Source organism: Myodes glareolus, chromosome 20, assembly GCF_982192425.1.
Source record: "Myodes glareolus chromosome 20, mMyoGla1.1, whole genome shotgun sequence".
Classification (NCBI taxonomy): Eukaryota; Metazoa; Chordata; class Mammalia; order Rodentia; family Cricetidae; genus Myodes; species Myodes glareolus.
The window spans coordinates 50512055-50538678 of NC_142045.1; the positions used below are offsets into that span (position 1 = coordinate 50512055).

The following is a 26624-nucleotide window of genomic DNA, read 5'->3' on the forward strand; positions in this document are numbered from 1 at the left end:
GAGCACTCCTGGGCCGGCCCAGTCGCGAAGAAGTCCAGCACATTCTTTAGACGGCGCGTCCAGAGGAACACAGATAAATCGAAACTGCCTGGGATGCGCTTTCCGCTTAGCAAAACCCAACTGAAGCTGCACGCCGTGCCCGCGCCCACCCGGTGCACCCCAGCCCAGGCCACGCGCGCCCCCGCCAGCCCCTCCCCACTAAACCACACGCACCCCTGGCCCTGCACGCACCAAACAGCCGCCACCCAGGCCAATCGCACTCTGTGTTCTACGATCCCCTCGAGCGCCCCCCGCCCGCCCGCCCCGACCGCGCTCGCTCCCGGCAGCTCCCACCCAAGCCCCGCGCGCTGCAGCCTCGGCGCGTTCCCAGACCCTTTCCCCGGCCTCGCGCGCCCCCGCCCCCGCCCCGCGCGCCCCGCCCGGGTCCCCGCCCCGTCCGGCGTGCAGGGCTCTGGGTGTGGCCGCCGTCTCGTGTGGCGGAGCTTGCTCACGGTTCGCTCCCGGCAGCCGAACACCCAGCAGCAGCTCGGTACTGGAGGCCCGGCTCCAGGTAGGTGGACTACCGTGTGGACGCGGGCAGCGCGTTGCGGGTCTCCGTGTAGACGCGGGCTCCTAGGCGCTCGACGAGGCCCGGGACAGCTCGAGGGTGCGGCCGCCCGGGGAGCTCAGACGGTGATGGCAGCAGGGCGCGGGTCCCCCCAAGTTCTCCACGGGTTGCTGGAGCCTCATTGGGTTTTGTTTTTGTTGCGGGGGGGCTTATTCTTTTTTGGACAGATACGATGCTCTCGACTTAGTTATTTTTAAAGGGGGGGGGCGAGGAACGATAACGGATTTTGGATATTTGCAAGTTAATAACAGGAAAAAGCATTTTCTTGTCTTCTCCCAGCATCTCCTTCTGCTTCAAAACACAAATGATCGCCGTGTACTGTGTGTGTGTGTGTGTGTGTGTGTGTGTGTGTGTGTGTGTGTGTGTGGCATGTGTGTATTTGCACTCCACTAACGAAAGACTGCATTTTCAAAGTTGAGAGACGGCTTCGTAGCAGTGCTGGGCGATTTTGTTTTCTCTGCTCCTCTCTTTCCCTCTTTCCTTAAAGGGCAGAAATGTAGCCTGATGTGGACCCGCACGCTACCAGGGAGTTGTCTTAAGACTTCGAAATTTATTAGGCCCTTTCAGAATCGCGAACTGAGTCGATGACATTTTGTATTTTTCAGTTTATCTGGATGTGATGCCTGACACATGCTCCTGAGAGGAAGGGCTCTTGCAGGGGTGGACCAAACTGTATAACATTTGGTCTCTGCCAGTGTTCGTTGCTGTCTCTGAAAGTTTACTGTATATTTTAATATTTTGATTAAGAGCATTTAAGGAGTTTTCATTTTGCATTTGGGTTTGCTGAAACCGAAATAGAAACTTAAAAAAAAATGTCATTTAGTGAATATTGCCAGATCCCTTGTGTCGCCAGGTTCTTAGACGTTGATCCTGTGTGTTGTGCTTCGCTTGATGATGTGCCTTAAGCCTGTGATCATTAGACAGGAAGCAATTTTGAGTTATTGGTCTTTTATGAATAAGCATATCAGTGTATATTTTTACACTTTAAAAATAGATCCTGGGACACTTTCAAAACTGAGAATGGAAGCCAAGTATTGGAGATTTTTATGCCATTACGACAAAATGCTGGAGAATGGATGAATTCCCTGTTTCCTTTCAGGCATGTTATTTAAGTTGGGTGACTTGGTTATTAGTTTCTTTACCTCGCTGACTAGTTTAATCTGATTTATTGATGGAATTATTCCCCAAAGCTGTGTCCTGGACCACAGGCAGTGAACTGTGCTATTCTGTCATCTCTCAGTCACCTCTCAAAGGACACATTGCACCTTCCACAGGCAAGGAGATGTTCAATAACTCGCTGAAATCTTGTAACTGTTAACTCAGGTCAGGTTCAGGGCAAGAGTCCTCTGTCCCTAGAGCGCCTGCTTTTCTCTCTAGAATGCATTCATTTAGTTCTAGGCTCAACAAGTGGTCCTCAGCTACTCATTCATGTATACATAAATTTCCTAGACATGTCAGAAACCCGTGCTGGTTTTTCTGGTGTGATTAGTACCACTTACTAGTGTGACTTTGTACAGCCAACCATCTGTCATTTCCTCCTTGGCATCCCTGGATCCCTGCCCCCCTTCCTAGGGCACAGTTACTCTGTTGGCATTTAATACTAGTGATGACTTAACTGTCCTTCCAAACTAATGCCTGTTTTAACTTGGGCTCGAGAAACAACTGTAACAACTTTGGGAAGGTGGAAACAGGATAGCAAGCAACTCCAGGCTTTGTGGGGCTCCCCTGTAATCCCCTGCTACAGCAGCTGAGGCAGGAGGGTGGTAAGAGGGGATCTTTCTGGGCTACATAGCAAGCCCCTGTCTCCCAACATCAAGACTGGATGGCAGCCTGCTTCCTAATGTGGGAGTTCGTTGCTGTCCCTTACGCGGTAAGCCTGGAGGCGTTCTCATAGCTGTCTTTCTGCCACCTTCCGGTTTTCCTGAAGCTTCTGTGTGTCCAGTTTCTGTTGGTCCCTTACTCTGGTATATAAATATTCTGTTGCATCTACTTAAAACACATTTTTCCCCCTCGATGTTGTATGCTGCCTCAGTTACTGACCTATTTCTTTTTAAAAATATTTTTAAAATCATTTTAAATTGCATGTGTTTCTGGGCACTTGGTGCCAGGACCTAGGGGGTCTGAAGCTTCAGATACTCCTGAAGGTAGAATTATTCCAAGCCTTTGTGAGCCCCTTGGGTATTGGGAACTGCACTTGTGTCTGTGTCTTGGAGAGCAGTGTGCTCTCTTAAGAATGAACCCTCTCTCCAGGCACTGCAGTCTTATTTTGCTCTTCATTGAGAAAGAGTGATCTTCCTTGTCAACTGGTGGGACCTGGGTAGAGGAACCGAAAGAATTTTCCTCGCCAGTTTGGCCTTTGGGCAAGTCTGAGGGACATTTTCTTGATTGCTAATTGATGGCGCTAATTGCTTCAGGTGGCTCTGGAAGCTGCAGCCCACTGTGGGCGCCATCCATAGGCAAATGAGCCTGCGCTGTGTAAGAAAGGTAGCTGAAGTGGTCACGGGAGCAAGCTGCCTGTTTCCGTGGTTTCTGCTTCAGTTCCAGCCGGAGCTCCTGCCCTGACTTCCCTCAGCGCTGGGCTGTGACCTGGAGGTGTAGTCAAATAAACCCTTTCCTCCCGTGGTTACTCGGAGGAAGTGTTTAACAACAGATAAGCAAAGTGAGATAGTTTTGTCAGAAAACAAAAAAAAAAACAAACAAATCCAAACAAACAAACAAAAAAACTTTTATTATTTTGTGTGTGTGTGTGTGTGCGCGTGCGTGTGTGTGTTCACTCATATAGATGTGCATGCATGTAAGCGAGTGAATGCACGCCTGTGCCTGTCACCGAACAACTTGCAGGAGTCATTCCATTTGGCCCTGGGGTTTGAACTCTGATCTTCAGGCTTGTTTACAAGTGTTTTCCCTGCTGAGTTATCTCATTGGCCCTGAGACTGGCCTTTTTGGAGAAAACAAAAATAAATGCAAGGCAGACAACCCCCTTGGAGGTGGGTAAGAACTGAGTACAAACAGCGAATCACCTACCATCAGAAGGAACACATTTAACCCAGGTAGGGCTTGAACACGGGACCGACCACTTTTGATCTCAACATAAAATAAACTGGGGAAGGAAAACTTGAACTCTGCAGGCAGCCCTTGCTAGCATGGCAGCAGTACAGCGGCCCTGAAGCCATCTTGTGTGTACTGTCACAGTAAGAAGATGACCGTGGTGGTATGAATGAGAAAGGCCACCATAGGCTCATGTGTTTGAGTGCTTGGTCCCAAGTTGGTGGAACTGTTCGGGAAGGATTAGGAGGTGTGGCCTTGTTGGAGGAGGTGTTGAGAGTAGGCTTTGAAGTTTCAAAAGCCCATGCCAGGCCCTCTGTCTGTCTCCTTCCCTCCCTCCCTCCCTCCTTCCCTCTCTCCCTCCCTCCTTCCCTCTCTCCCTCCCTCCCTCCCTCCCTCCTGCTGCTCAGGATGTAAAGCTCTCAGCTACTGCTCCAGCACCATGCCTCTGTTTCCCACCATGATAATCATGGACTGACCCTTAAACTGTAAGCAAGCTCCTAATTGAATGCTTTCTTTTATAAGAGTTGCCTTGGTCATGGTGTCTCTTCACGGCAATAGAATGGTAACAAAGACAAATGAATGAGCTTCTTGATATTTTAGGAGCTAGACTTTTTACTCTGAGAGACAGAAAATAAGGAAAAGGGGCTGGATATGGAGTTCAGTTGGTAGAGTGCTTGCCTAGCATGCCAAAGTCCTGGCTTTCACCCCTAGCACCCTATAACCAGGTATGATGGCACATGTCTGTGATCCTAGCCCTTGAGAGGTAGAACAGAGGGTCGGAAGCTCTATCTAGATCATCCTTGGCTGCATAGCATGTTTTAGGGCAGGTTGGGCTACATTAGACCCTGTCAGAAAGGAAGGGCGAGAGGAGATAACGAAGGGGCAGTGAAAAAGTATCTGGCATTCGATTGGGACTAGTGGCATCAGTATGATCCTATGATTAAACCTATGATTAAAAGATGTAAACACACTTGTATACATGAATATGCACATACTTGCAGTGTACTACTGCATACATACAACACACACTCTCACACACTCACACACATTCTCTCTCTCTCACACACACATACACACTGTCTCCTGTCTGTCTCTGTCTCTGTCTCTCTCTCTCACACACACACTGTCTCCTCTCTCTCTCTCTCTCTCTCTCTCTCTCTCTCTCTCTCTCTCTCTCTCACACACACACACACACACACACACTCTGTCTCCCCCCCCCTCACACACACACTGTCTCCTCTGTCTTTGTCTCTGTCTCTGTCTCTGTCTCTCTCTCTCTCTCACACACACACACAGAAAGAGACTCTTTCACACACATACTGTATCCTCTCTCTCTCTCACACACACACACAGTCTCCCCCCTCTCTCTCTCTCACACACACTGTCTCCTCTGTCTCTTTCTCTCTCTCTCTCTCTCACACACACACACAGAGACTCTCTTTCACACACACACACTGTCTCCTCTGTCTCTCTCTCTCACACACACACACAGTCTCCCCCCCTCTCTTTCTCTCGCACACACACGCACACACACTCACACACACAGACTCTCTTTCACACACATATTCTCTCCTCTCTCTCTCTCTCTCTCTCTCACACACACACACACACACACATACACACACACCACACACACACTCACTCTCTAGCTCTGGCTGATGAAAGCCTGGAGGCGTGGCACTGAAGTAGCCATGAGCATGGCCAGTCCCTTTTCTAAATGACTCTAGAGCTGGGACTGGGAAGCTATAGGGTGAGCCTTGAATTTTGTGCTACGAAGTAGAGTGTGTTGCAAGCAGTGCTGGGGAATTTCAGAAGGATGTAGCTTGGAAGTCTCCCCATAACACGGTCTGGAGGAACTCAAGCACCAAATGAATAATGACAGCCCATTAAAAAAAAAAATCCCCAGGTACTTGAGAAGCCTACATGATCCCAAAGCAGGCCTACCAGCCACCAACCCCCCTTTCACTTCCTATCCTCCCTCCCATCTCCCTCTCCTTTAGCATCACATTGTCTGCCTGTTGATGCAGGTTGGTTGCCTTAGAGGCTCTGTTTTTCCTGTTCTGCCTAGGGCCTCATGCCTGGGACCAGCATCCTGCCATCCCCAGCTACACCCCAACCCTATTATTGTTTCTTTTAAAACCGTCTCCCTGTGTATGCAGGCTGGTTTCTTACTTGTGACAAGTCTTCTGACTCAGTGCTAGGGCTATAGGCGTGTGCTACCATGCCTGGCTTGCTTTTCATTTGAAAGATGTGGCTCATTTTCTGATATCACTCAACTTTACTTAAATTGATTTATTTTAATACAGCCTCCCTAATCACCCGTGATCTAGCTTTGGGTGTTTTTCTACATAGTTTTTGACTGTAATTAAAGTTGGGTCATGTGCTATTGTGTGTTACTTTGGGTTCATTTCCTAAACAGACGAGAATAGAGGACCTGGCTTAGTGGCTGCTCTGTCTGTTGTGATAAAATATTCTAATAAAAGCAAGCTGGAGGTCAGGGTTTTATTTCAGCTCCCAGTTTGAGCTGCAGTCCGTTGCTGTCTGAGAAACCGCAGCAGCGGATGCTTGAGGTAGTTAGCCACACTATCCAGGCTGCAGAGAAGCAGAGAGCAATGGGCGGAGCACCCATGCTACTGCCCAGCTTGCTTCCTATCTTTATAGTCCAGGACCCAGTGATGGTGCCACCCACAGTGAGTGGACCTTCCCACTTCCATTGATGCAATAAGAATAATCCCCACAGGCATGCCCAGACACTCATCTTCAGGCTAACACTACCCTTTATAGTACCACAGCAATAAGAATCTTGGTTCTTGATAATTGTAACTCCAGAGCCTGGAACGTTCCTGGTTCATGGTTGGCATAGACACTGGATGGATGGATAAGGATGTGGCTGGCCGAATGAGTGTAAGCACTCGTATTTTCCAGCTCTTGTGTTTGACGAATGCTATTTGACATGTACCAGACACTGCACAGAGACTCCCCCAGCACTGCTGAGTGATGCTGTACAGCTTCTCTGGAAGCCAGTGAGTTTCCAACGCTTTACACAGCTACCTTTCTCTTGGCTGCCCTCTGGTGGAGGTAATTCTTTTGTTTTTGGTTTGTTTGTTTGTTTGTTTGTTTGTTTGTTTTTTGAGACAGGGTTTCTCTGTGTAGCGTTTACTGTTCTGGAACTCATTCTGTAGACCAGGCTGGCCTAGAACTCACAGAGATCTTCCTGCCTCTGCCTCCCAGTGCATGCACCACCACTGCCTGAGGGTGGAGGTGATTCTAACAAGCATGTGTGAGTGAATAGTACCAGAGAGAAACAAAAAATTGGAAAACTCAGGTCACAAACTGGATGGTTGGTTCCCTTAAAGAAATCATTAAACTGGGAGCTCATCTGGTAGCGTGTTTGCCTAGTGTGCAGAGAACCTTGGGTTTGGTGCTCGCTGCTGCAGAAAACTAGGTGTGGTGGCCCATGCTCTGAGGGCTCCAGTGTGCACTGCCCAGCGTGGCGTGGCGTTGCACAGAGGGCTCTAGTGTGCACTGCCCAGCGTGGCATTGCACAGAGGGCTCTAGTGTGCACTGCCCAGCGTGGCATTGCACAGAGGGCTCTAGTGTGCACTGCCCAGCGTGGCGTGGCGTTGCACAGAGGGCTCTAGTGTGCACTGCCCAGCGTGGCATTGCACGGAGGGCTCTAGTGTGCACTGCCCAGCATGGCGTGGCGTTGCACAGAGGGCTCTAGTGTGCACTGCCCAGCGTGGCATTGCACAGAGGGCTCTAGTGTGCACTGCCCAGCGTGGCATTGCACAGAGGGCTCTAGTGTGCACTGCCCAGCGTGGCATTGCACAGAGGGCTCTAGGGTGCACTGCCCAGCGTGGCGTGGCGTTGCACAGAGGGCTCTAGTGTGCACTGCCCAGCGTGGCATTGCACAGAGGGCTCTAGGGTGCACTGCCCAGTGTGGCGTTGCTCTGAGGGCTGCCTACTGTGTATTCCCTTGCATTCTACTACAGAAGTGTTCGTTCCTACCTATGTGGGTTGCTGTCCCAGGTCCATCTGGGGTATGTTGAGGCAGTGTAGGCACCTGTTGTCCCAGTGGTGGGGAGGAGACAGGAGATTCCCCTGGGCTCACCGGCTAGGTAGCCTAACTGAATAGGCAAGCTCCAGATTCAGTGAGGGACCCTGTCTCAAAAAATAGGGTGGAGAGTGTTTGAGGAAGACACCTGATGTTAGCCTGGGGCCTGTGCACGCACATATACATGCACTGCACACATGCATACATGAGTACACCAACACCTGTTGCCAACTGTCTGCACATGCACATATGCATGCACTGCACACATACATGTGTGAGAACGTCGACACGACTGTACCCCATACACGATAACGACTTAGTGTCTTTCATGCCTCATGTAAGCTTTTGCAGTCTGTGTGGTGAGTAGCTAAGAGCTTGCAGGTCTTCATCTCTGATAGACAAAAGGCCCTTGACGCCCACAGCGGCAGCGTTGTCCGGACGGCAGAATGCCTCGCTGTGGTAAAAGTTGTGTGGATGTTGTAAGACGTGCTGTGAGGAGGCCATTGTGTTACACAGCTGCCTTGCTTTCGTTTTCTTACTATATCTGTGCGGTTGCAATGGCTCATTGGTGTCTTCTGGTACGTGTTACTGGCACAGCCCGGCTTTTCAGTGGTACCTGATAGGAGGCCCTGCAGCACTCTCAGTCTGTGACAGCTGTCTAAAATTTCTGGAGGAACCAGATACTCATTGCCAAGACACTTAGTCAAGCTGCAGCAATCTAAAGAGCACCACAGCTATCAAATGCTTTTGTAAAAAATTAGTAATTTCAAATTGCCACATTGACGTCAGTTCCACCCCTACAGTTAATTGTGAGGCACCGCTCCAGTTCGAGCTGAGCAAATTCACCACTGGGGAAAATCTTTGGCGATTACACTTGGCATTTCTGCTTCTTAGAAGGGATGTGTGAGGGCTGCAGAGAGAGATCAGAGTTTAAAATGCTTTCCAGATAGGCATGATGTCAAATCCCCAGACTCTACATATACAGGGTGGACAAGGCATTGCCAGGGGACCCTCAGAACAGCCTGGCTACCAGGACCAGCCATATCAGCAAACTCTGGGTTTAATTGAGAGACCCTGTGTCAGTGAATCAGGCCAAAAAGCAGATCGGGATGGTTCCCACACACTTAAAAGCATGCAGAAATACACCCTACACATGGAAGGGGGGCGGGTAGAGAGGAAGTATGAGTGTCTTATATACATTGTAAGCACTTGGGTTTGTGTTTATATGTGTGTAGGTACAAGTGTGTATGTAACTGTGTGTGTGAGTGTGTGTGTGCGTGTGTGTGTGTGTGTGTGTGTGTGTGTGTGTGTGTGTGCACAGAGTACAGCCTCCGGTGTCATCCCTGAAGCACCTTTATTCTTTGAGACCTAGTCTCTCACTGGTCTAGGCAGGTTGGCTAACGAGCCTCAGGGACCGCCTGGCTCCAGCTCTCTAGTGTTCAAGAAGCGAAATACACCTTACCCCACTGACTTTTGTTCGTGGGTTCTGAGGGCTGGAACCCAGTTCCTTGTGCTTGCATGGCGAGCCCTCTGCCAACGGAGTCATCTCCCGGCCCCCAGGTGTCCCATAAGTATCTCGGATTCCTTTTTATCTTTCCTTCTTCCCGGGAGGGGAGTTTCTCAATTAGCTGTGTGAACCTAGACTCTTGAGAAAAGCAAGGATCTGAGAAATGAATAAAGCAGGGGCTACGAAGAAACAGAAGGTGAACAGCCAAGTCCAAGAGAGTGTGAGAGGCTGGATCTTGTGGCGGTCACAGAGATAGAGTTTAAGGTACAGAGGTGGGATTCGTACTCCAGCAGACTGAAGGAGACACCCTTTGGAGAGAGGCATCGTGGAGGATGGGTGTTGCCAGGTGCCAGGTGTGTGTGGACTGCAATCTCAGCCTTTCCCTGCTGTCAAACAACTTGTCTCAGCCTCACGTTCTGTTCTCCCTGTGTTTTGTTTCATTGATTTTAACTCATGGTTCCCAGGGAGCCTCGGGGGCTGGATGGAGCGTGCTTGGTTATGAGTAGTGTTCGCTCTCTGATCGCTGCCCAGCGGAGGAATCAGACTGTGAGCTACTGCTTATGACAAGTTGTGTTCCTAGACTGTTTTATCATTCTTTCCCTTAAAGAAGTTAAGGTGTGTTATTTATACTTTTTCTTCTTTGGGTTTTTTAAGCTAGGGGGACTCTTTTGGCTCAGACTGACATCAAGACTCCCTATGCAAGCAAGGCTGACCTTGAATTTCTGATCCTCCTGCCTCCACCTCCCCAGACAGAGATCACAGATGTGTACACCTGGCAATATTCATACATCTTAATACACTGTTTGGTTTTCATTGCTTTTGTTAAAATTCTGTACGCGATATTGTACCGGGCTTTTCTCTCCATGGCGTTTTTGTGACTTATCTATGTCGTGTGTAATGGGAACCCTGGCTTTTGTTGCTGTCACTGTGTTTGCATTCCCCTAATTTTGGAAGAGTTTCACCTGGATATTGGTCCTGCAGTGCTCCCTGCTTGACCCCTCTCTGTGCACGTGCCCTGTTCATCGGTGATTGGTTGTAGCCTTGGATTTCAGGAGTTGCTTTTTAAAAGTGCAGATGTGAGACTGGAGAGATGGCTCAGTGGTTAAGCACTTGCTTGCCTTACAGAGGACTCAGGTTCAGCTCCAGTTCCAGAGATGCATCCAGGCATGCATGTGGTGCATAAACCTAAATGCAGGCAATCATATGCATGGTACAAAAAATAAAAATAAAAATTCTTGATGCTGTCTTTTCCTTTCTTTGCTCGTTTTCCCTCCCCTCTCCCCCTCCTTCCTCCTGCTCTCCCTCTCTTCCCCTTTCCCCCTCTCATGTAGCCCAGACTGACTTGGGCTCACTGTGTAGCGGAGGTTGACTTTGAATTTATAATCCTCCTCCCTCTGTCTCTCAAATCCTTCTTGAGACTTTTAGGCTCATTGTAATGATTGTTGTGTCTCTTTAAGAAACAAGCCACGCCCACTCCCTCCCCCATCCGCTGAGGCAGGCTGATCTTCAGCCTCCAGCCTGAGCTTGCTCTCTTTTCTGTCTTCCTCTCGGAGAGACAGCTGCTTTGCTTCTGCCTCTCTCCCCACTTCTCCGCTTCCCCCTTCTCTCTCTGTCTCTCTGTCTCTGTCTCTCTCTCTCTCTCTCTCCCCCCTTCTCCCTTCCCCCTCTATAACCCCCTGAATAAATATTCAACCTCACTCTGCATGTTGTGCCTATCCATGTCTCTGTCTCTTGCCCACCCACCACGTGTCTCCCTGCCTGGGACCAGCCACCACTTGGGAGCATTGGTGGTGCACCCTTTAATCCCAGAACTTGGGAGCCAGAGGCAGTTTGAGGCCAGCCTGATCTACAGAACAAGTTCCAGGACAGCCAAGGCTACACAGAGAAACCCTATCTTAAAAAATAAACAAACAAACAAACTAAAACTTAGATGAACGCATTTTTGTTGCTATGTTGATCTGCATTCTGCCATGTGGCTCCTCACTACCTCTCCTCAGTACAGTATGTCCTACTTCCTCCATGTCTGGCTGGCAAATCCCGCCTCTCTTCTTCTCACAGAGTTTCTAGCTCTCCCTGGAAGTCCATTCTAGCCTCTCCTGCCTAGCTACTAGCCATCAACTCTTTATTAAGCCAATTAGAAGGTGCCTGGCAGAGACACATCTTCACAGTGTACAAAAAAACTTATCCCACAGCACTGGGAAGACAGAGGTCTGCAGACCTCTGGTGCTGATAGGCTACCAGTCTGACCAGCGTGGTGAGCTCCAGGCTAGTATGAGAGACCCTGTCTCAAAAGATGGTGGACAGGGCATAAGAAGTGATACCCCAGTGTGCTGGATAGCTTTATGTCAGTTTGACACCAGCTAAAGTCATCTGAGAGGAGGGAACCTAAATTGAAAAGATGCTTCCATCAGATCTGACTGTAGTGAGCTTGTAGGGCATTTTCTTGATTGGTGATTGACTAAGGAAGACCCAGCCCATTATGGGTGGAACCATCCCTGGGTTCTGTAAGAAAGCACATTGAACAAGCCATGAGGAGCAATACAGTACACAGCACCCTTCCATGGTCTCTGCATCAGTTACTGCCTCCAGGTTTCTGCCCTCTTTGAGTTCCTTCAATGATGAAAAGTGATGGGATGTAAGCCAGGTTAGCCTTCCCCTCTCTGCAGGTTGCTTTGGTAATGGTGTTGTATCACATCAATAGTGACCCTAAGACACCCAGGTTGTCCTCTGGCTTTCACAAGAGCTGTGGGGGGGGGTGTGTGCTCGCTTGCAAGCACAAATGCATGTATGCACAGAGAATTTGAGAGTGGCTAACGCTGCAGGATTTTAACACAGAAGGACTTACCTTCTGAGATGCGTGCTCTAGACATGAGCAGGAAAACACAGATCAGGTGAGAGAGGATGGTGACTTGGCCAGATTAATAGCAGTAGAGGCCCGCAGACTGCATCAGCCCCTGGGAGAGGGGACAGGATCGCTAATGGGATAGACAGGAAGTTCTGAGGGAAGTGGAAATGGATGAGTCCCAGGATTTTTTAAAGCTCAAATAATTACAGTAATAGAATCACCACTGACTGAAATACAGAGGAATTGGGGTATGTTGGAGATCAGCTTTGAAATATTAAGTTTGAGTTGCATGTAAAGCCACCCAAGTTGGGTATGGTGGTCCACACCTCTTCTATTGCTGTGAAGAGACACCACGACCAAGGCAACCTATAAAAGAAAGCATTTAATTGGGGGTTTGCTTACTGTCTCAGAGGGTGAACCCATGACCATTATGGTGGGAAGAGTGACAGCAGGCAGGCTGGCGTGGTGCTGGAGCGGTAGCTGAGAGCTCAAATCCTGACCCATTGACTGGAGGCAAAGAACATGGGCTTTTGAAACCTCAAAGTCCACCACCAGTGACACATCTCGTCCAACAAAGCCACACCTACTCCAACAAGGCCACACCTCCTAATCCTTCCTAAAGAGTTTCACCAACTGAGGACCAAGCATTCAGATATATGAGCCATGGGGCCATTCCTATTCCAGCCACCACATCTGTTATTCTAGCTCTTGGGAGGTGGAAGCAGAAGGATCCATTCAAACCAGCTTTAGGCTGGCAGCTGTGGTGTATGCCTTAATCTGGGGGGGGGGGCGGCAAAGTCAGTTGATTCTCTGAGTTGGAAGCTAACCTGATCTACATAGTGAAACCCTGTCTCAAAAACAAACAAACAAGGACAGACAAAAAATCACAAGGCAGGCTCTCCGTGGACCTGTCTGTTATCAGTTCCTATGGTTTGGTCTTAAGTACCCCATCTCAAGGTCTTCCCCCTCATCTTCTGATCATCGTTGACCTAAAATAAGTGATAGAAAGACCAACTCTCTGTAGATGGTGGGGTTTTGCGGCACCAAATGTATAATGGGGGGACTGACTGCTCGGAGGTGTGGTCGAGGAGAAGGTTTCTGTTGTAGACACAGAAGAGCAGAGCCAGAGGCAACCGAAAGAGTCCAGAGCAGGGAGAGAAAGTACTGCACTGAACATGGCCAGTAGACTGTTCTGGGCCATGAGCGAGGAGAGAGGGGTGGAGGGAGCAAGAGAGGAAGAGGAGAAGGCCAAGAGAGAGGGGCCAAAGAACCAAGGTTATATAGAATTGAGAAGCCAGGGGAAGGGAAGCCCGTGATGTTTAGGGTAGGGGCAGGGTAAAAAGAGCTGAGAGGAGCCATGGATAATTGTGATTCTGAAAAAGGCTGGAGGCCAGCATGTCTGCATCTGAGGATGCTGGGATACGAAAAGGGAAAGGGGGAAAGAAAAGAGGAGACAAAGAGGAATGTTTATCTAAGCTGGAAGCAAAAAGCATTGCTCACTCTGCTGTGTCTGGAGTTGGTGTAGGCTCATGGGGGAGCTGGCTATGTTCAAATCACTTAGGTGGGATGTTCCTTTGCAGAAATTCCTGAATATTCTGTTGTGGGCACATATGTATGCAGGTTCCCCTTCATAAAGAGTTTATTTCTGAACATTCCTTCATAGGTATGCATGTGTGTGGACAAGCGCATTCCGTCATCGAAGGTTTGGCAGAAAAGACTCCATGTTGGTCTTGACAACCTTCGTGTCATACTTTTGCATAAAATCGCTTTGTAGGGGGCTGGAGAGATGGCTCAGAGGTTAAGAGCATTGCCTGCTCTTCCAAAAGTCCTGAGTTTAATTCCCAGCAACCACATGGTGGCTCACAACCATCTGTAATGGGGTCTGGTGCCCTCTTCTGGCCTGCAGGCATGCACACAGACAGGATATTGTATGCATAATAAATAAATAAATAAATTAAAAAATCGCTTTGTAAACGATCTGGTTGCTTATATATCAAGCAGTTTGACGTTCTAGTAATAGTGCTTGTTTTGTTTACATTGGGAAGGACTAAGAAGATATGTTTTCATGCTTCACGTGTCGGTTAAAATAGAAATTAATTGACCCCCTCCCCTTAGTCCTCTGCATAGGACGCCTGAGGAAACCGGCCACGAAGGATGAGCGAGCTGGAACAGTTGAGGCAGGAAGCTGAGCAGCTGCGGAATCAGATCCAGGTAGGAAGGGCCCTGCTTGGAAGCCTAGCCGCTTAGCTTCGTTTCTGCAGTTTAGTTTACCGTCAGCACTATCAAATCCTTCATGAGGCTAGAAGCGGCTGGCCTGAGCAAGCTGTGAAGTCAGACACCTGCAACCTCAGCACTCAGGAGAGGGAGGCGGGAGGGTCTGGAGTTCAAGGTCAGCATTTGTTACTTTGTTACCTTGTTACTCAGAAGCCAGCTTGGGCTAGGCAACACCCTGTCTCGTGGACACAGTATGGAAATGGTTAAGGTGTTTCCATCATGTTTCTAGAGAACTCTCCCCCAAATCATTCCAAACAACTACCCATGCTGGCAAAGGGCACCTTACACTGAAAAAAATGAATAGAAAAATGAGAAGCACACGTAGGGCGGGTGAGATGGCTCAGTGGGTGAAGGTGCTTGGTGCCAAGCCTGGTGACCTGAGTTCTGTCACTGACCTACACAATGGAAGGGGAAGAACAGGCTCCTGACGTCTGTCCTCTGACCTGCACATGTGTGCTGTGGCGAGCATGCCCCCACACGGAAGGTAAAATTTTAAAATGAATGAAGAGTAGACTGCCGAATCTAGCTGACAGACAAGTGTGATGAGTTCTCATCCAGGAAGGGATCGGTGTGACCGAAACCAGTCTCCGCACAGATGAAAATGTAGTGATAGCCATAGTTATTATATGCCAATGGAAAGCATTTAAAAAGCCTCTTCTTCACACACTGAGATTTTGAATAGGATCTGTGGGGCAGATCTTAGCACATAACTTGAAGCAATTTTATCTCGATAGTATTATGTTGCAAAACAAGCATTCTAAAGGACAGAGGTGCACGGTAGAGAAGGGACAGATAAACCGAAGGACACCTAGAATACCAATCGGTGGCAGTGGCACAGGCCTTTGGTAGCTCTCTGCTTAGGCTTGGGCAGGAGACTTGAGTTCAGGGCTAGCCTGGTCCACCTCAAAAACAAACAAAAGATGCTGAGACTTTTGGATCCTTCTGTGGGGAAGAGCTGCCCCGGGCTGTGGGAAAGCTCCAGGGGAGGAGTCTGTAAGCGAGTCCGGGGAAGTAAGTGGCCCAAGGGGCAACAAACAGTGAAACAGACACTTAACTTTTGGGAACTGGGGAGCATCCAGGAAGGAAAACTAGAAATGAAAGGATGCCATACATAGCCTCTTGGCAGCCGGTGGAGGAAGGAGACTGTGCTCTAAGTAGTTCAGTAGCTGCCTGCTTCTGTTTACAGAGAAAAGTGCAAGTGAAGCGCAAAGCAGGAGAAGCCCCGCTGACCTGGGATGTGTGGGGGCCTTGCCAGCACGGATGATTGGCTAGTTCAAGACCAGTGGTTCTAAACCTGTGGGTTGCGACCCCCTAGGGGGGTCACAGGGGTCTCCTAAGACCATCAGAAAACACAGATATTATACGACTCCTAACTGTAGACAAATTAGAGCAATGAAATAGCAATGAGAATAATTTTATGTTTGGGGTCAGCGCCACATGAGGAGCATTCGGAAGGTTTAGCATCATACACTGTTCAGGACAGTGTAAAAGTCTGTAGAGATGCTGTGAGAAAGAAGGGGGTGAGAAGACAAAAGGACGAAGAGCAGCCAACAGAACGTGCTCTCCAGGGAGAGACTCGCTGCCTTTAACGGGAAAGGTGGCTTTGCTGCACCTGGGGGTGTAGTTCAGTGGTGGAGCCGGTATTTAGGACGTGTAAAGTTCTGAGATCCATCCCAGCACTAAATATAAAAAATAAAATTAGAAAAATCCCAAGCTGCATCCCTACACGCTGGACCCATACACCAAAAGTGCTTATTGATGGCGACAGTCACAGTGTTTGAATGCAGGATGCTTTTACAGTTTCAGCTCTCAGGGACTAGAGAGATGGCTCAGAAGTCAGGAGCACCGGTTGCTCTTCCAGAAGATCTTGGTTCCATTTCCAGCACCCACGGGGTAGCTTGCAACCATCTTTACTTCCGGTTCCAGGGGACCAGCGCCTTTATTCCCTCTGAAGGCACCAGGCATGTGCATGGTATACAGACATATTCAGACAGAACACTTAGATAAAACAAATAAAATTTAAGCTGGGTGTGGTGGCGCACGCCTTTAATCCCAGTGCCTGGGAGGCAGAGGCAGGCGGATCTCTTGTGAGTTTGAGGCCAGGCTGGTCTATAAGTGAGTTACAGGACAGCCAGTGCTACCAGAGGAACCTTGTTTAGAAAAACACAAAACAAAACAAACAAACAAACCCAAAAGGTAAAACAAATTTATGATGTAAAGTTCTCGGAAGTAAGCCTGGCAGATCTTTATAACCTTCGATTAGGAAATAGCTGCCATGGCCTACACGGTCTGGGGATTGCCCTAACTGGGTGACAGAAATGAAAAACATGACAGGAATACTCACAGAAACCCTGGATCAGGTGGGCCACGCGCTCTTCTGGAGGCACACCACAGCGGCCTGTTCAGTCAGCGACTCAGCCAGGAGACGGTGGGTAGCTAAGAGAACTCCATCAGGGAGCCGTCTCGGGCTGCAGTCATCCAGGAGGGGGAAACTGGGGTTGGCAGGGTTTGCACACACTGGTTCTAGGTAAAGGTCAGTCATTTGTTAACACCCACACCCGGTCCAGGAGAAAGGCTGTACCAGTCCTGTGAACCTGACCAGGGAAGACTTTGCCACTCCCATGGGTCTGACACACTGGGGTCCCTGACATGGTCATAGTCATGTCAATAATACACATTCTCTCAGGACTCCAATTAAATATGATGTCAAAAATTCAACAACAAAAGAAAAAACTCAGAAAATTATATCTCATTATATAAATATTTATATGTCAAAAAACTATCAAGGGGCAAAAAAAAAATGGCTCAGTGGTTAAGAGAGCTTGCTGCTCTTACAGAGAACCCAAGTTCTGTTCTCAGAGCATACATCAGCAGACTCACAACTTACCTATAACCAGCTCCAAGGATTTAACACTTTCCTGACCTCTGCAGGCAATTCACACACATATATATATATATGCATAAATTAAAAACAAAATATATATTTAAACTATCAAGTTTGAAAATTGTACATCTTGTAAGGGTCAAGTATCTAGAATAAGTAACGAACTACTATTTGGGCAATAAAAAGACAACCTGGTCTAAAAATTGGCAAAAGCTTTAAAAGGGATCCCCTGAAAGACATAGAAACACAGATACACAAGCATACACACATCACACTCAGACACAAACACAGATGCACACCAACAATGTACATACACAGATTTTTTTTTTTCTGAGACAGGGTTTCTCTGTAGCTTTGGAGCCTGTCTTGGAACTAGCTCTTGTAGACCAGACTGGCCTCAAACTCACAGAGATCTGCTTGCCTCTGCCTCCCTGGGGACTAAAAACGTGTACCACTGCCCGGCACATGTACAGATTTATACTCACAGACAGGCAGACACACACACACACAGGAAGTGCATGGAAAGATTCACGATAAAATCCAAACAACAGTGAGACACTTCACAACTAAGATGGCTGTAACTAAAAGCACAGACTATCATAAGAGTTGGCAGTGACCTGAAGAGCTAAGGAGCTGGAGCCCTGGGCATCGCTGGTGCAGCAGCTCTGAACCATAGCAGGTAGACATCCAAAGAGATGGAAACCGTGGGAACACAGCATCATGCTTTGAAATTACTGGAAGGTGGAAACTATCTATGCCCAAAAATTCTCAACTACGAGATAGAATGCTGAAAAATCATCCATTAGAACCGTCCGCCTTGGGGCTGGAGAGATGGCTCAGAGGTTAAGAGCATTGCCTGCCCTTCCAAAGATCCTGAGTTCAATTCTCGGCAACCACATGGTGGCTCACAACCATCTGTAATGAGGTCTGGTGCCCTCTTCTGGCCTGCAGACATACACACAGACAGAATATTGTATACATAATAAATAAATATAAAAAAAAGAACCGTCCGCCTTAAAGTGGAGGCACATGGCTTGAGGCCATAACATACAGTAACATGGAGTAACATAACTGAAACATGCAAACATGCAAAGCAGAAGAAGCCGTGTTCTGTGTGACTTGATTTACAAGAGAGGTCTGATTGGCAGGTCCACACTGAAAGGACAGAGTGGAGGGAGGAGAAGCCGAGGCAGAAAAGGGGGTTGGGTAGATTGGGGACAGACAGATAGACATGGTAAACATGTCCTAGATTGGATCATGGTGTGGTTCAATTCTGAATGTACTGAAAAACTGCTAAATTGTGTACCTTAAAATGGCCGCTTTTATGTTAGGTAAAGTATATTTCAGAAAAATTTAAAAATAAGATGATGTGATACAGTAAAGGTTTATTTTCAATAAGCACAGCCTATTAATTTAGAGGTTCCCCCATCTTAACATGTTATTTTTCTTTGCTCTAGGATGCTAGGAAGGCCTGCAATGATGCCACGCTGGTTCAGGTAAAGTGTCCCCAGTTCATGTCAGCAGTTCATGTGACGCATCACAGTACGGGTGACATCCAGACCTTTGTTACCGAAGGTGCTGTCCACAGATACAGTGCTGAAACAGGAGTCTGCGGGACAGCAAGCGCCGTGACGTGCAAGAGTGTCTAGTTCGTGCTTATTCTTAAGCACTTTCTGAGTCTTTTCGTATATGCTGACTAAGCTGTTTTTCTGTGCACTCGTGTGTGTGTGTGTGTGTGTGTGTGTGTGTGTGTGTGTCCCTCAGAGGCCAGAGGGAAGAGTCAGATGTCAGATCCCCTGGAACTGAATTACAGATGCCTGTGAGCTGCCTGCCATGTGGGTGCCGGGAATTGAACCTGGGTCCTCTGGAAGAGCAGCCAGTACTCTTAAACTGCTGAGCCATCTCTCCAGCTCCATGGCTTTCTTACAGACTCTTCTTTAGTCACTTATTTCTAGTTTCCTCTGTGACTGGTGCACTTTTTTTTTCCTATCGAAACATAGTGTGTCCATATTATAGACACACTGTGACAGCTGGATACTTATGTGGGGCATCAAATCAGGGTCATTGCTTTGTGTTGAGAGACCCAAGCACCCCCCCCCCCCAGTTCTTTAAAAACTATCTGATGGGGGCTAGCCGGTAGATGTTTGGTGGATGTTTGGTGGAGGGCTTGAGGCCAGGCAATTGCCATGCAAGCTTGAAGACTTCAGTGTGATCCCCAGAACTGGAGCACGGTGGAAGCAGGAAAGGCGCCCACCACAAGGAAGTTGCCCTCTGACCTCAGCTTGTTCCTCCTGTTGTCTCTCTCCTCCACCACCCCCCCACACACACTGCACCCATACAAGAATACATAAAACCTTTAAAGTATTTGTGGGCTGGCGTGTTTCTCTTGATGAGCAGCTCAGAAGCCGTCCTGCAGGGCAGCCTGCCCACTCACCCTCTTCCTTCTCCCTGTGGTTGGAGTTTTGCTAAAGTTTGGATGTCTGTTTACTGCAGTTCTCCTCGGCTGAAAAAGCCTCCTCAGTCCCAGCAGCACACAGGATGACCCCTGTTAATCATGGTTTCTGTGAACTGAACTCACAGCGATGCTCTTGTTCTCTTTGCACCGAATCACCTTTGGCTGCTGCGAATTTGTCTCTGCTTTTTATCTACGCCATGTGTAAGGTAAAGAGTAACGCTGTTGTCACTTTCTAAAGATCACGTCTAATATGGACTCCGTGGGTCGGATACAAATGCGAACGAGGCGCACGCTGCGTGGCCACCTCGCCAAGATCTACGCCATGCACTGGGGATATGATTCCAGGTCAGTGGCTGTCACTTCGGAAGTTGTTTCGTCAGGAATCATTGTTTGTGTTTTCTCTCTTCAGAGCAAACCTCATTTGTGCAGTGTTGTAGAAAAGGTGTCAATTACGAACGCGCTCCTTGCACTAGGAATGAACATTCATTGCCAGGTGTAGAGCCCTGTGTTTGTTCCAGTGTGGAGCTCAAACCCAGAGGCTCCGACTTGTTAAAGTTTACAGAGTTTTTAGGGCATGCAAGATGGCTTCTTGGATAAGAGTCTTTGCCTGGCAAATGGTCCCGTAATCTCCACATGTGCGCCCACAAGTAGTCATAAAGATGCAGAGTAGTAATAGTGTTAATGCACAGCTTTTAAAGTTTCTAATATGAGAAATTGCTTCTCAAAAAGATCTTTATCTAGTGACCTATGGAAACTATTTTTTATTTATTTATTTTGGGGCACAACTGCATTTTTTTTTAAATTATGTGTACAACATTCTGCATCCATGTATGCCCGCACACCAGAAGAAGGCACCAGATCTCATTACAGATGGTTGTGAGCCACCATGTGGTTGCTGGGAATTGAACTCAGGACCTCTGGAAGAGCAGCCAGTGCTCTTAACCACTGAGCCATCTCTTCAGTCTCACAACTGCGTTTTTTAAAAATTTTCATTTTACGTTCCAACCACAGTTCTCCCTCCTCCTCCTCCCCTTGCCTCTGCCCCAGCCCACTGAGGAAACCAGAGGAGGATTTCTTTCTGTGTTTTAGAATTAATAAGCCTTCCCAGTGAGAAATCGTCCTGCACCCTTAGAGATTATTAGAGGAAAAAGCTCTTTAAGATATCGCCCGTCCAGCTCTGGCGACCGCTCAGAGTGGAGCTGGCCTAGTGAGCTAGGGACCTCGCTTAGGGACACTTGAGGCTTCTGCATTCCACATGTACTGTCATCCTTGAATCTCCTTCAGGTCCTGGCCCAGGTTAGACTTTGAACAATTTAAACAGCCAGGAGACACAAGTCTGGCCCTTTAGGCCGATGAGAGATTTGCACGGCAGATACTACCTACCGCCAGAACTATTTTAAGTATACCACTGTATACTTTTCCATTGTTATCCGGGTCCTCTTGCCCAGGGCAGAATGATCTGTTCTCAGCACTGGGGGCTTTATGGCAGGCCTGGACTTTGGTTGTGACCCTGTACTGCTCCTTGCAGCCCTTTAGAGGACTGTTCTTTGATAAGGGGACAGCCTAAAGGCTGCGTGTAAATCAGAGTTGTCTCCTTTGTTATGGGAACGGAGCCCAATGCCTGCTCAATCCTGGGAAACAACACTTTCTTAGCATCTTAAATTTCACTCATCTCTAACAGGCCTGGTCAGCAAACACTTTTGGTGTGGTTTTGAAGGAGCAGTCTATGACAAAAGTCTATTTTCTGTGATTTATTGTCTTCCAAGCAGATTAGTAAAACCTTTATAACAACATTATCTTTACAGAGGGGTGTTATAATGTGGTTTTTTTTAATATGTCAAAACTATTTTTTTGTTGTTGTTGTTTCTTTTGAGACAGATTACTGTTAAGTAGCTCCAGCTAGCCTTAAAATCACTATTCTGGTGACTCAGGCTCCTAGAATCACAAGTATGTATAAACCGACGACAGGATTGCTCCATAGTACAGTTAGGGGGAACATCCAGAGACATCCAGAAAGGTCCAGAGCAGAGACTGGGCCTGGCTGTGAGAGGAGGAACTGAGCAGAGAGATGGGGGAGGGAGACAGAGAAGGGGTAGCTGGGGGAGGGAGGTTAGGGGAGGGGCGGAGGGGGAGAAGAGCTAACAGGGACTTGTGAAAGAATGTGTGCTTTGGTGTGCTAATAGGCACCACAGAGAGCCTTTTGGAATTTGGGGAAATGGAATTTCCTTTATACCTGACAAGGTTTAGGCACCATTCCTAGCCAAGACTTAAATAAAAATACCAGTTAATAAGCAAATACTTGAGTAAACTGATGTCTAAATTATTGATGTTACTATACTTAACTAACTCACAAACGATCAAATCATACAAAATGAGTATTTTGATTGAATACCCCTCCACACACACGCAGGGTTTCTCTGTGTAGCCCTGGCTGCCCTGGAACTCTCTTTATAGACGTTTATAAACTCTCTTTATAGAGGCCTTGAACTGCCTCTTCCTCCCGAGTGCTGGGATTAAAGATTAGCACCACCAGGTCTAGCAATGGAATAATCTTTTACTCCCCCAGCCTAACACACATATGCTATTGTTTTTCTATGATCGTTTGGGTTTTTTAATCATTTTGTTGCTGTTTCTGAGTTTAATATAATCTTGAGCTATAAGTGAGGAGGGTACTGAATACACTAACACAGTGTATGTGCCTCTTTGAAGGGAAAAGATAAAATTATATTATTGACAACTTACATAAAGCTAAGGCAGATTTTTTTTTTCTGTAATTTAAGATAGAAATTTTGCCCTGGGCCAGTGGGAGAAAAGCTCTCGCCACCCGATGATCTGAATTAGCTCCCCGGGACCCCCATAGTGGAAGGAGGGTGGCTCCTGCCAGTTGGCCTCTGATCTCCGCATTCATAAAAATCAATAAATATGATTTAACAATCTAAAATGAGTTTGCCTTGATACTCTAGACTCTTAACCCAAAGTCTAATTACTGAACCAATGTTAATAATTATTTTTTTAAATTTTTTCTTCAAAAATAAAATATCACCCAGGAACCTGACTCCCCTTCCAGGTATTCTGCTAACTAATTCCTGGGTTACTACCTCTGTCAGCACAACGGATGAATTGATTGTCAGGTTTTCCTTGGTCCCTCTCAGCCCACTTTTGGACCTCCCCTTCCATAACCTTTAGATTGGAAACCTTTGACGGCAGAGAAGAAAACTGAGTGATTTTTGTAATTGTCCCTCTCTTCTAAAGCAAAATTCCAGAACAGAACAACAACAACAAAAAAATCCAGTGACCACATAGTCAAGAATTCATAAATCGGTGGGGCTTTCTCATAAACTCTCTGCAGCATAAGCCCCATCTGTGTTTCCAGCTGCATGACGGGAAGGCCCCAGGTCCTGGGACTCCCCAGAATTTTCCTGTCTCTGTTCATTCATCATTACCCCTCGTAGGATACATTTTATCTTTAGTTCTCGGAAATGCCAGTTTCTGGGGCTGGAGAGATAGTTTAGTGGTTCAGAATATGTACTGCTGTTCCAGAGGACCCAAGTTCGATTCCCAGCACCCACACCAACCAACTCCAGCTCCAGGAGATCTGACACCCTGGCCTCCATGGCACCTACACTCCAGTGTGTGTACAAGCACACGTATACATAGTTAAAAGTACAAAAAACGTTAAAACTCCGTTTCCTACACATTGCCCTTTTTTGTTGTTTGTTTCTATTTTTTGAGACAGGGTTTCTCTGTGTAGCCCTTACTGTCCCAGAACTAGCTCTGTAGACCAGGCTGGCCTCCAGCTCCCAGAGATCCACCTGTGCCTGCCTGCATCCTCCTGTCTGGGACTAAAGACACTTGTTATTAACGCCCAGCACACACATTGTCGTTTTATTAATGCAACAACCCTTAATGTAGTCCTTTCATCTCTTTGGCCTCCACGGTACCCACAGCAGGCTCTCGGGTGACAGCCTGGGCTGATGGGATGTGGATATTGAATCTGGATCTCCTGGTCACTAAACCTGTCAGTCAGTACTAAGCTACTCCACTAGTATCCACGGAAACCTTTATGGGTAGCTAAAATGTCACAAGGGAAAACCTGAATTGTAGACACAAACTCTTTTAGCCAATGGCTAGATATTCTACTTTCTGCTCTAAGCGTTTGGCATGGAACATCACGTTTTTAAAGGTTGGCAGAAAAGTTATTTCGGTATACAGGTTTTACTGTGTTCTCATCTGAAGTGTCCTTCAAAGATGAAATGCATAACTAATTAACCATTTTTCCTCTCAGTGTCCAATTGTTCTTGTGTTTCTCCTCTAGGCTACTAGTCAGTGCATCCCAAGATGGAAAATTAATTATTTGGGATAGCTATACAACAAATAAGGTAGAATTTCTTCATCTTTCTCTTAAATGATCTTGTATTTGTTTACCGCCTGACAGTTCCTTCTCATTCAGAGCCCCTCCTTCTGAGATGAATTTAGTCTAGATCTGGACCAGCTATTAGGACACTCTCGCTTTCAGTGTTGAGCTCTTTTCATTTCTAGGGACACACTGTAAGAACAATGTCAGTGTCAGTTTGAGCTTCCCTCCCTCCCTCCCTCCCTCTCTCCCCCTCTCCCTTCCTCTCTGTTTGTTCCCCCCACTCCGCTTTCCCTCTTTGACAGGCTCCTATTTAGCCCAGGCTAGTCTTGAAATCTATGTAGCTGAGGCTGGCCTTCAGCTCTTAGTTGCCCTGCCTCTACCTCCTCAGTGCTGAGTTTACAGCCGTGCAGCACCACACCTGCCTTGTGAAGACCGTCATTGTTATATTGATGCGAACTTTTACAATTTCCAGTTCCTAGATGAAATAAGCCTGACCTTTTGGTTTGGGGTAGATTATTGGTGAGGGTTCCTGGAGAGCTTTTCCTTGGCTTACTCCGGGGACACTTCGCTTTTCTGGGTGACGTAGAAGATAGACACATTGAATTTGGTGAAATCTAGTAGTGAAAATCTGGATTTTCTCACTGTACCCAGCGTGAGGAATCCTTGATTTCAGGTTGCTGAGTAGCAGTGAAAACATGGAGGGGGGCATATTTTGTAAGTCACGTGCTTTGTACATTGTATGCATTAGCAGTAATTGACTGTGCACTTGGAAGCAGTATTTGGTGAGGTGAATAGTCCTTAAGCCTCTCCCCTCTGGAGTGCTGAGGCCGAGACGCAGGACCTTGCCCGTACACAGCAGGTGCCGTGCCCATGAGCTGCACACTCAGCCTGAGTGAGACTTTAAAGGTGACTAATTTGTAAGCTAACAGCTTTTGTATCCTAATTGGTATTAAGTTAGTCTTATTCAAACCTAAACCAGAAAAACAGATACACTTTTATGATGGGATTTTAGGTCAAGAGGAAGCGTGGTAGTATCTGTCCCAGGATGTGGGGACACCCTGTGTGGGGTTAGTCTTGGTAGATCAGACACCTTCAGCCATTCCACCTGACCTGCTTCTAAGTCTCCTTGAGACTCTGGAATGGTTGCCTGTTACAAGGGCACTCATGCAGCCCCCTGGGAAAAGCCACTCGAACTGGCTCTGTCCCTTCTCAGTTCCCTCCCTTTTATGGTTCAGTGTTCAGTACAGGAGATTCCTCCTTTGAGCGTTAGGTGCCAATGATTTTGCTAAAATCTTTACTCATATTTTACATCTTATTCAATAGGCAGGGGCAAGTAGATCTCTTTGAGTCCAGTCTGGTCTACATAAGTAACTCCAGGCCAACGGGGCTATTTATGAAGACAGATTCTCAAAAATTAAAAACAGAATACGTATAGCTTTGCTTTTATTTAAAACACTGGAAGGGCTCTGCGGCTGGAGAGGCAGCTCACTTGGTTAAAAGCTCTTGCTGCTGTCTTCTAGAACTTACATCCAGGGCTCACAACTCCCTGTAGTGCCAGCTCTAGGGTATCCAGTGCCTGTGGTTCTGAGGGCATTGCCCATTATCACACAGGCACATAATTAAAAACAAAACCATCCCTAAAATGAACACTTCAAATACAGGTGACCTGCTAACACAGAAAGGGGCATCCATCCGATGTGCCTGTGGTGTTTCCAGGTCACGTGGCCTCCTTTCCCAAGCTCCTGCCTGTTCTTCGCTGTGCCTGATTTCCAGCAAAGCTTGCCTCATCCTACGCAGGTTTAGGGGTGCACTGAACACCCTTGTAGTCTTTCCCCCATAACGAACCCCATGCCTCTGGGCATTGTTTGTGTGGTAGATGCATGCCATTCCGCTGAGGTCTTCCTGGGTGATGACTTGTGCCTATGCCCCATCCGGGAACTATGTTGCCTGTGGGGGCTTGGACAACATCTGCTCCATATACAATCTGAAGACTCGTGAGGGGAACGTGCGGGTGAGCAGAGAACTGCCAGGGCACACAGGTGAGCCATTTGCCCCGTTCGGTCCCCCCCTTCCTGACAGCGGGCACACAGGTGAGCCATTTGCCCCTGTTCGGTCCCCCGTCTCCCCCTTCCTGACAGCGGGCACACAGGTGAGCCATTTGCCCCGTTCGGTCCCCCGTCTCCCCCTTCCTGACAGCGGGCACACAGGTGAGCCATTTGCCCTGTTCGATCCCCCGTCTCCCCCTTCCTGACAGCGGGCACACGGGTGAGCCATCCCCCCCCACCTCGATCGGCCCCCCATCTCCCACTTCCTGAGAGCTGAGCAAGGATACATGGCGGATTGTGTCTAGAGGAAAAGGGAAGCAGTAATTACTGTGGTTTGAAAAGTACTAGCTCCCAGAGGGCATGTGCTGGTGGTCATTGTTACTTCATTTTGTTGCGGGGGGGGGGTGGGGGGGTGGGGGGGGGGTGCCTCTAGGGCCTTGAGCTCACTGAGCATGCGCCCTGCATGGAGGTGGACTCCTACCCCTTTGTTTTCTTCTTTCAAATGTAACTGTATTGCTTTGTAAACATGATAAATTTTGCTGCCCCCA

The 26624-nt window shown here is 47.8% G+C and overlaps 1 protein-coding gene across 1 annotated transcript in view; it reads left to right on the forward strand.

Annotated features, from left to right (window-relative positions):
- Positions 1-435: 435 nt before the first annotated feature.
- Positions 436-26624, forward strand: part of Gnb4 (G protein subunit beta 4) — a 42216-nt gene continuing 16027 nt past the window's right edge. Inside the window, exons 1-6 of the mRNA XM_085682328.2 lie at positions 436-550; positions 14177-14272; positions 18677-18715; positions 19913-20019; positions 23990-24053; positions 25908-26070. Of these exons, the coding sequence (XP_085538454.1) occupies positions 14216-14272; positions 18677-18715; positions 19913-20019; positions 23990-24053; positions 25908-26070 (430 nt within the window). The 5' untranslated portion in view covers positions 436-550; positions 14177-14215. The remainder of the gene's footprint in view (positions 551-14176; positions 14273-18676; positions 18716-19912; positions 20020-23989; positions 24054-25907; positions 26071-26624) is intronic.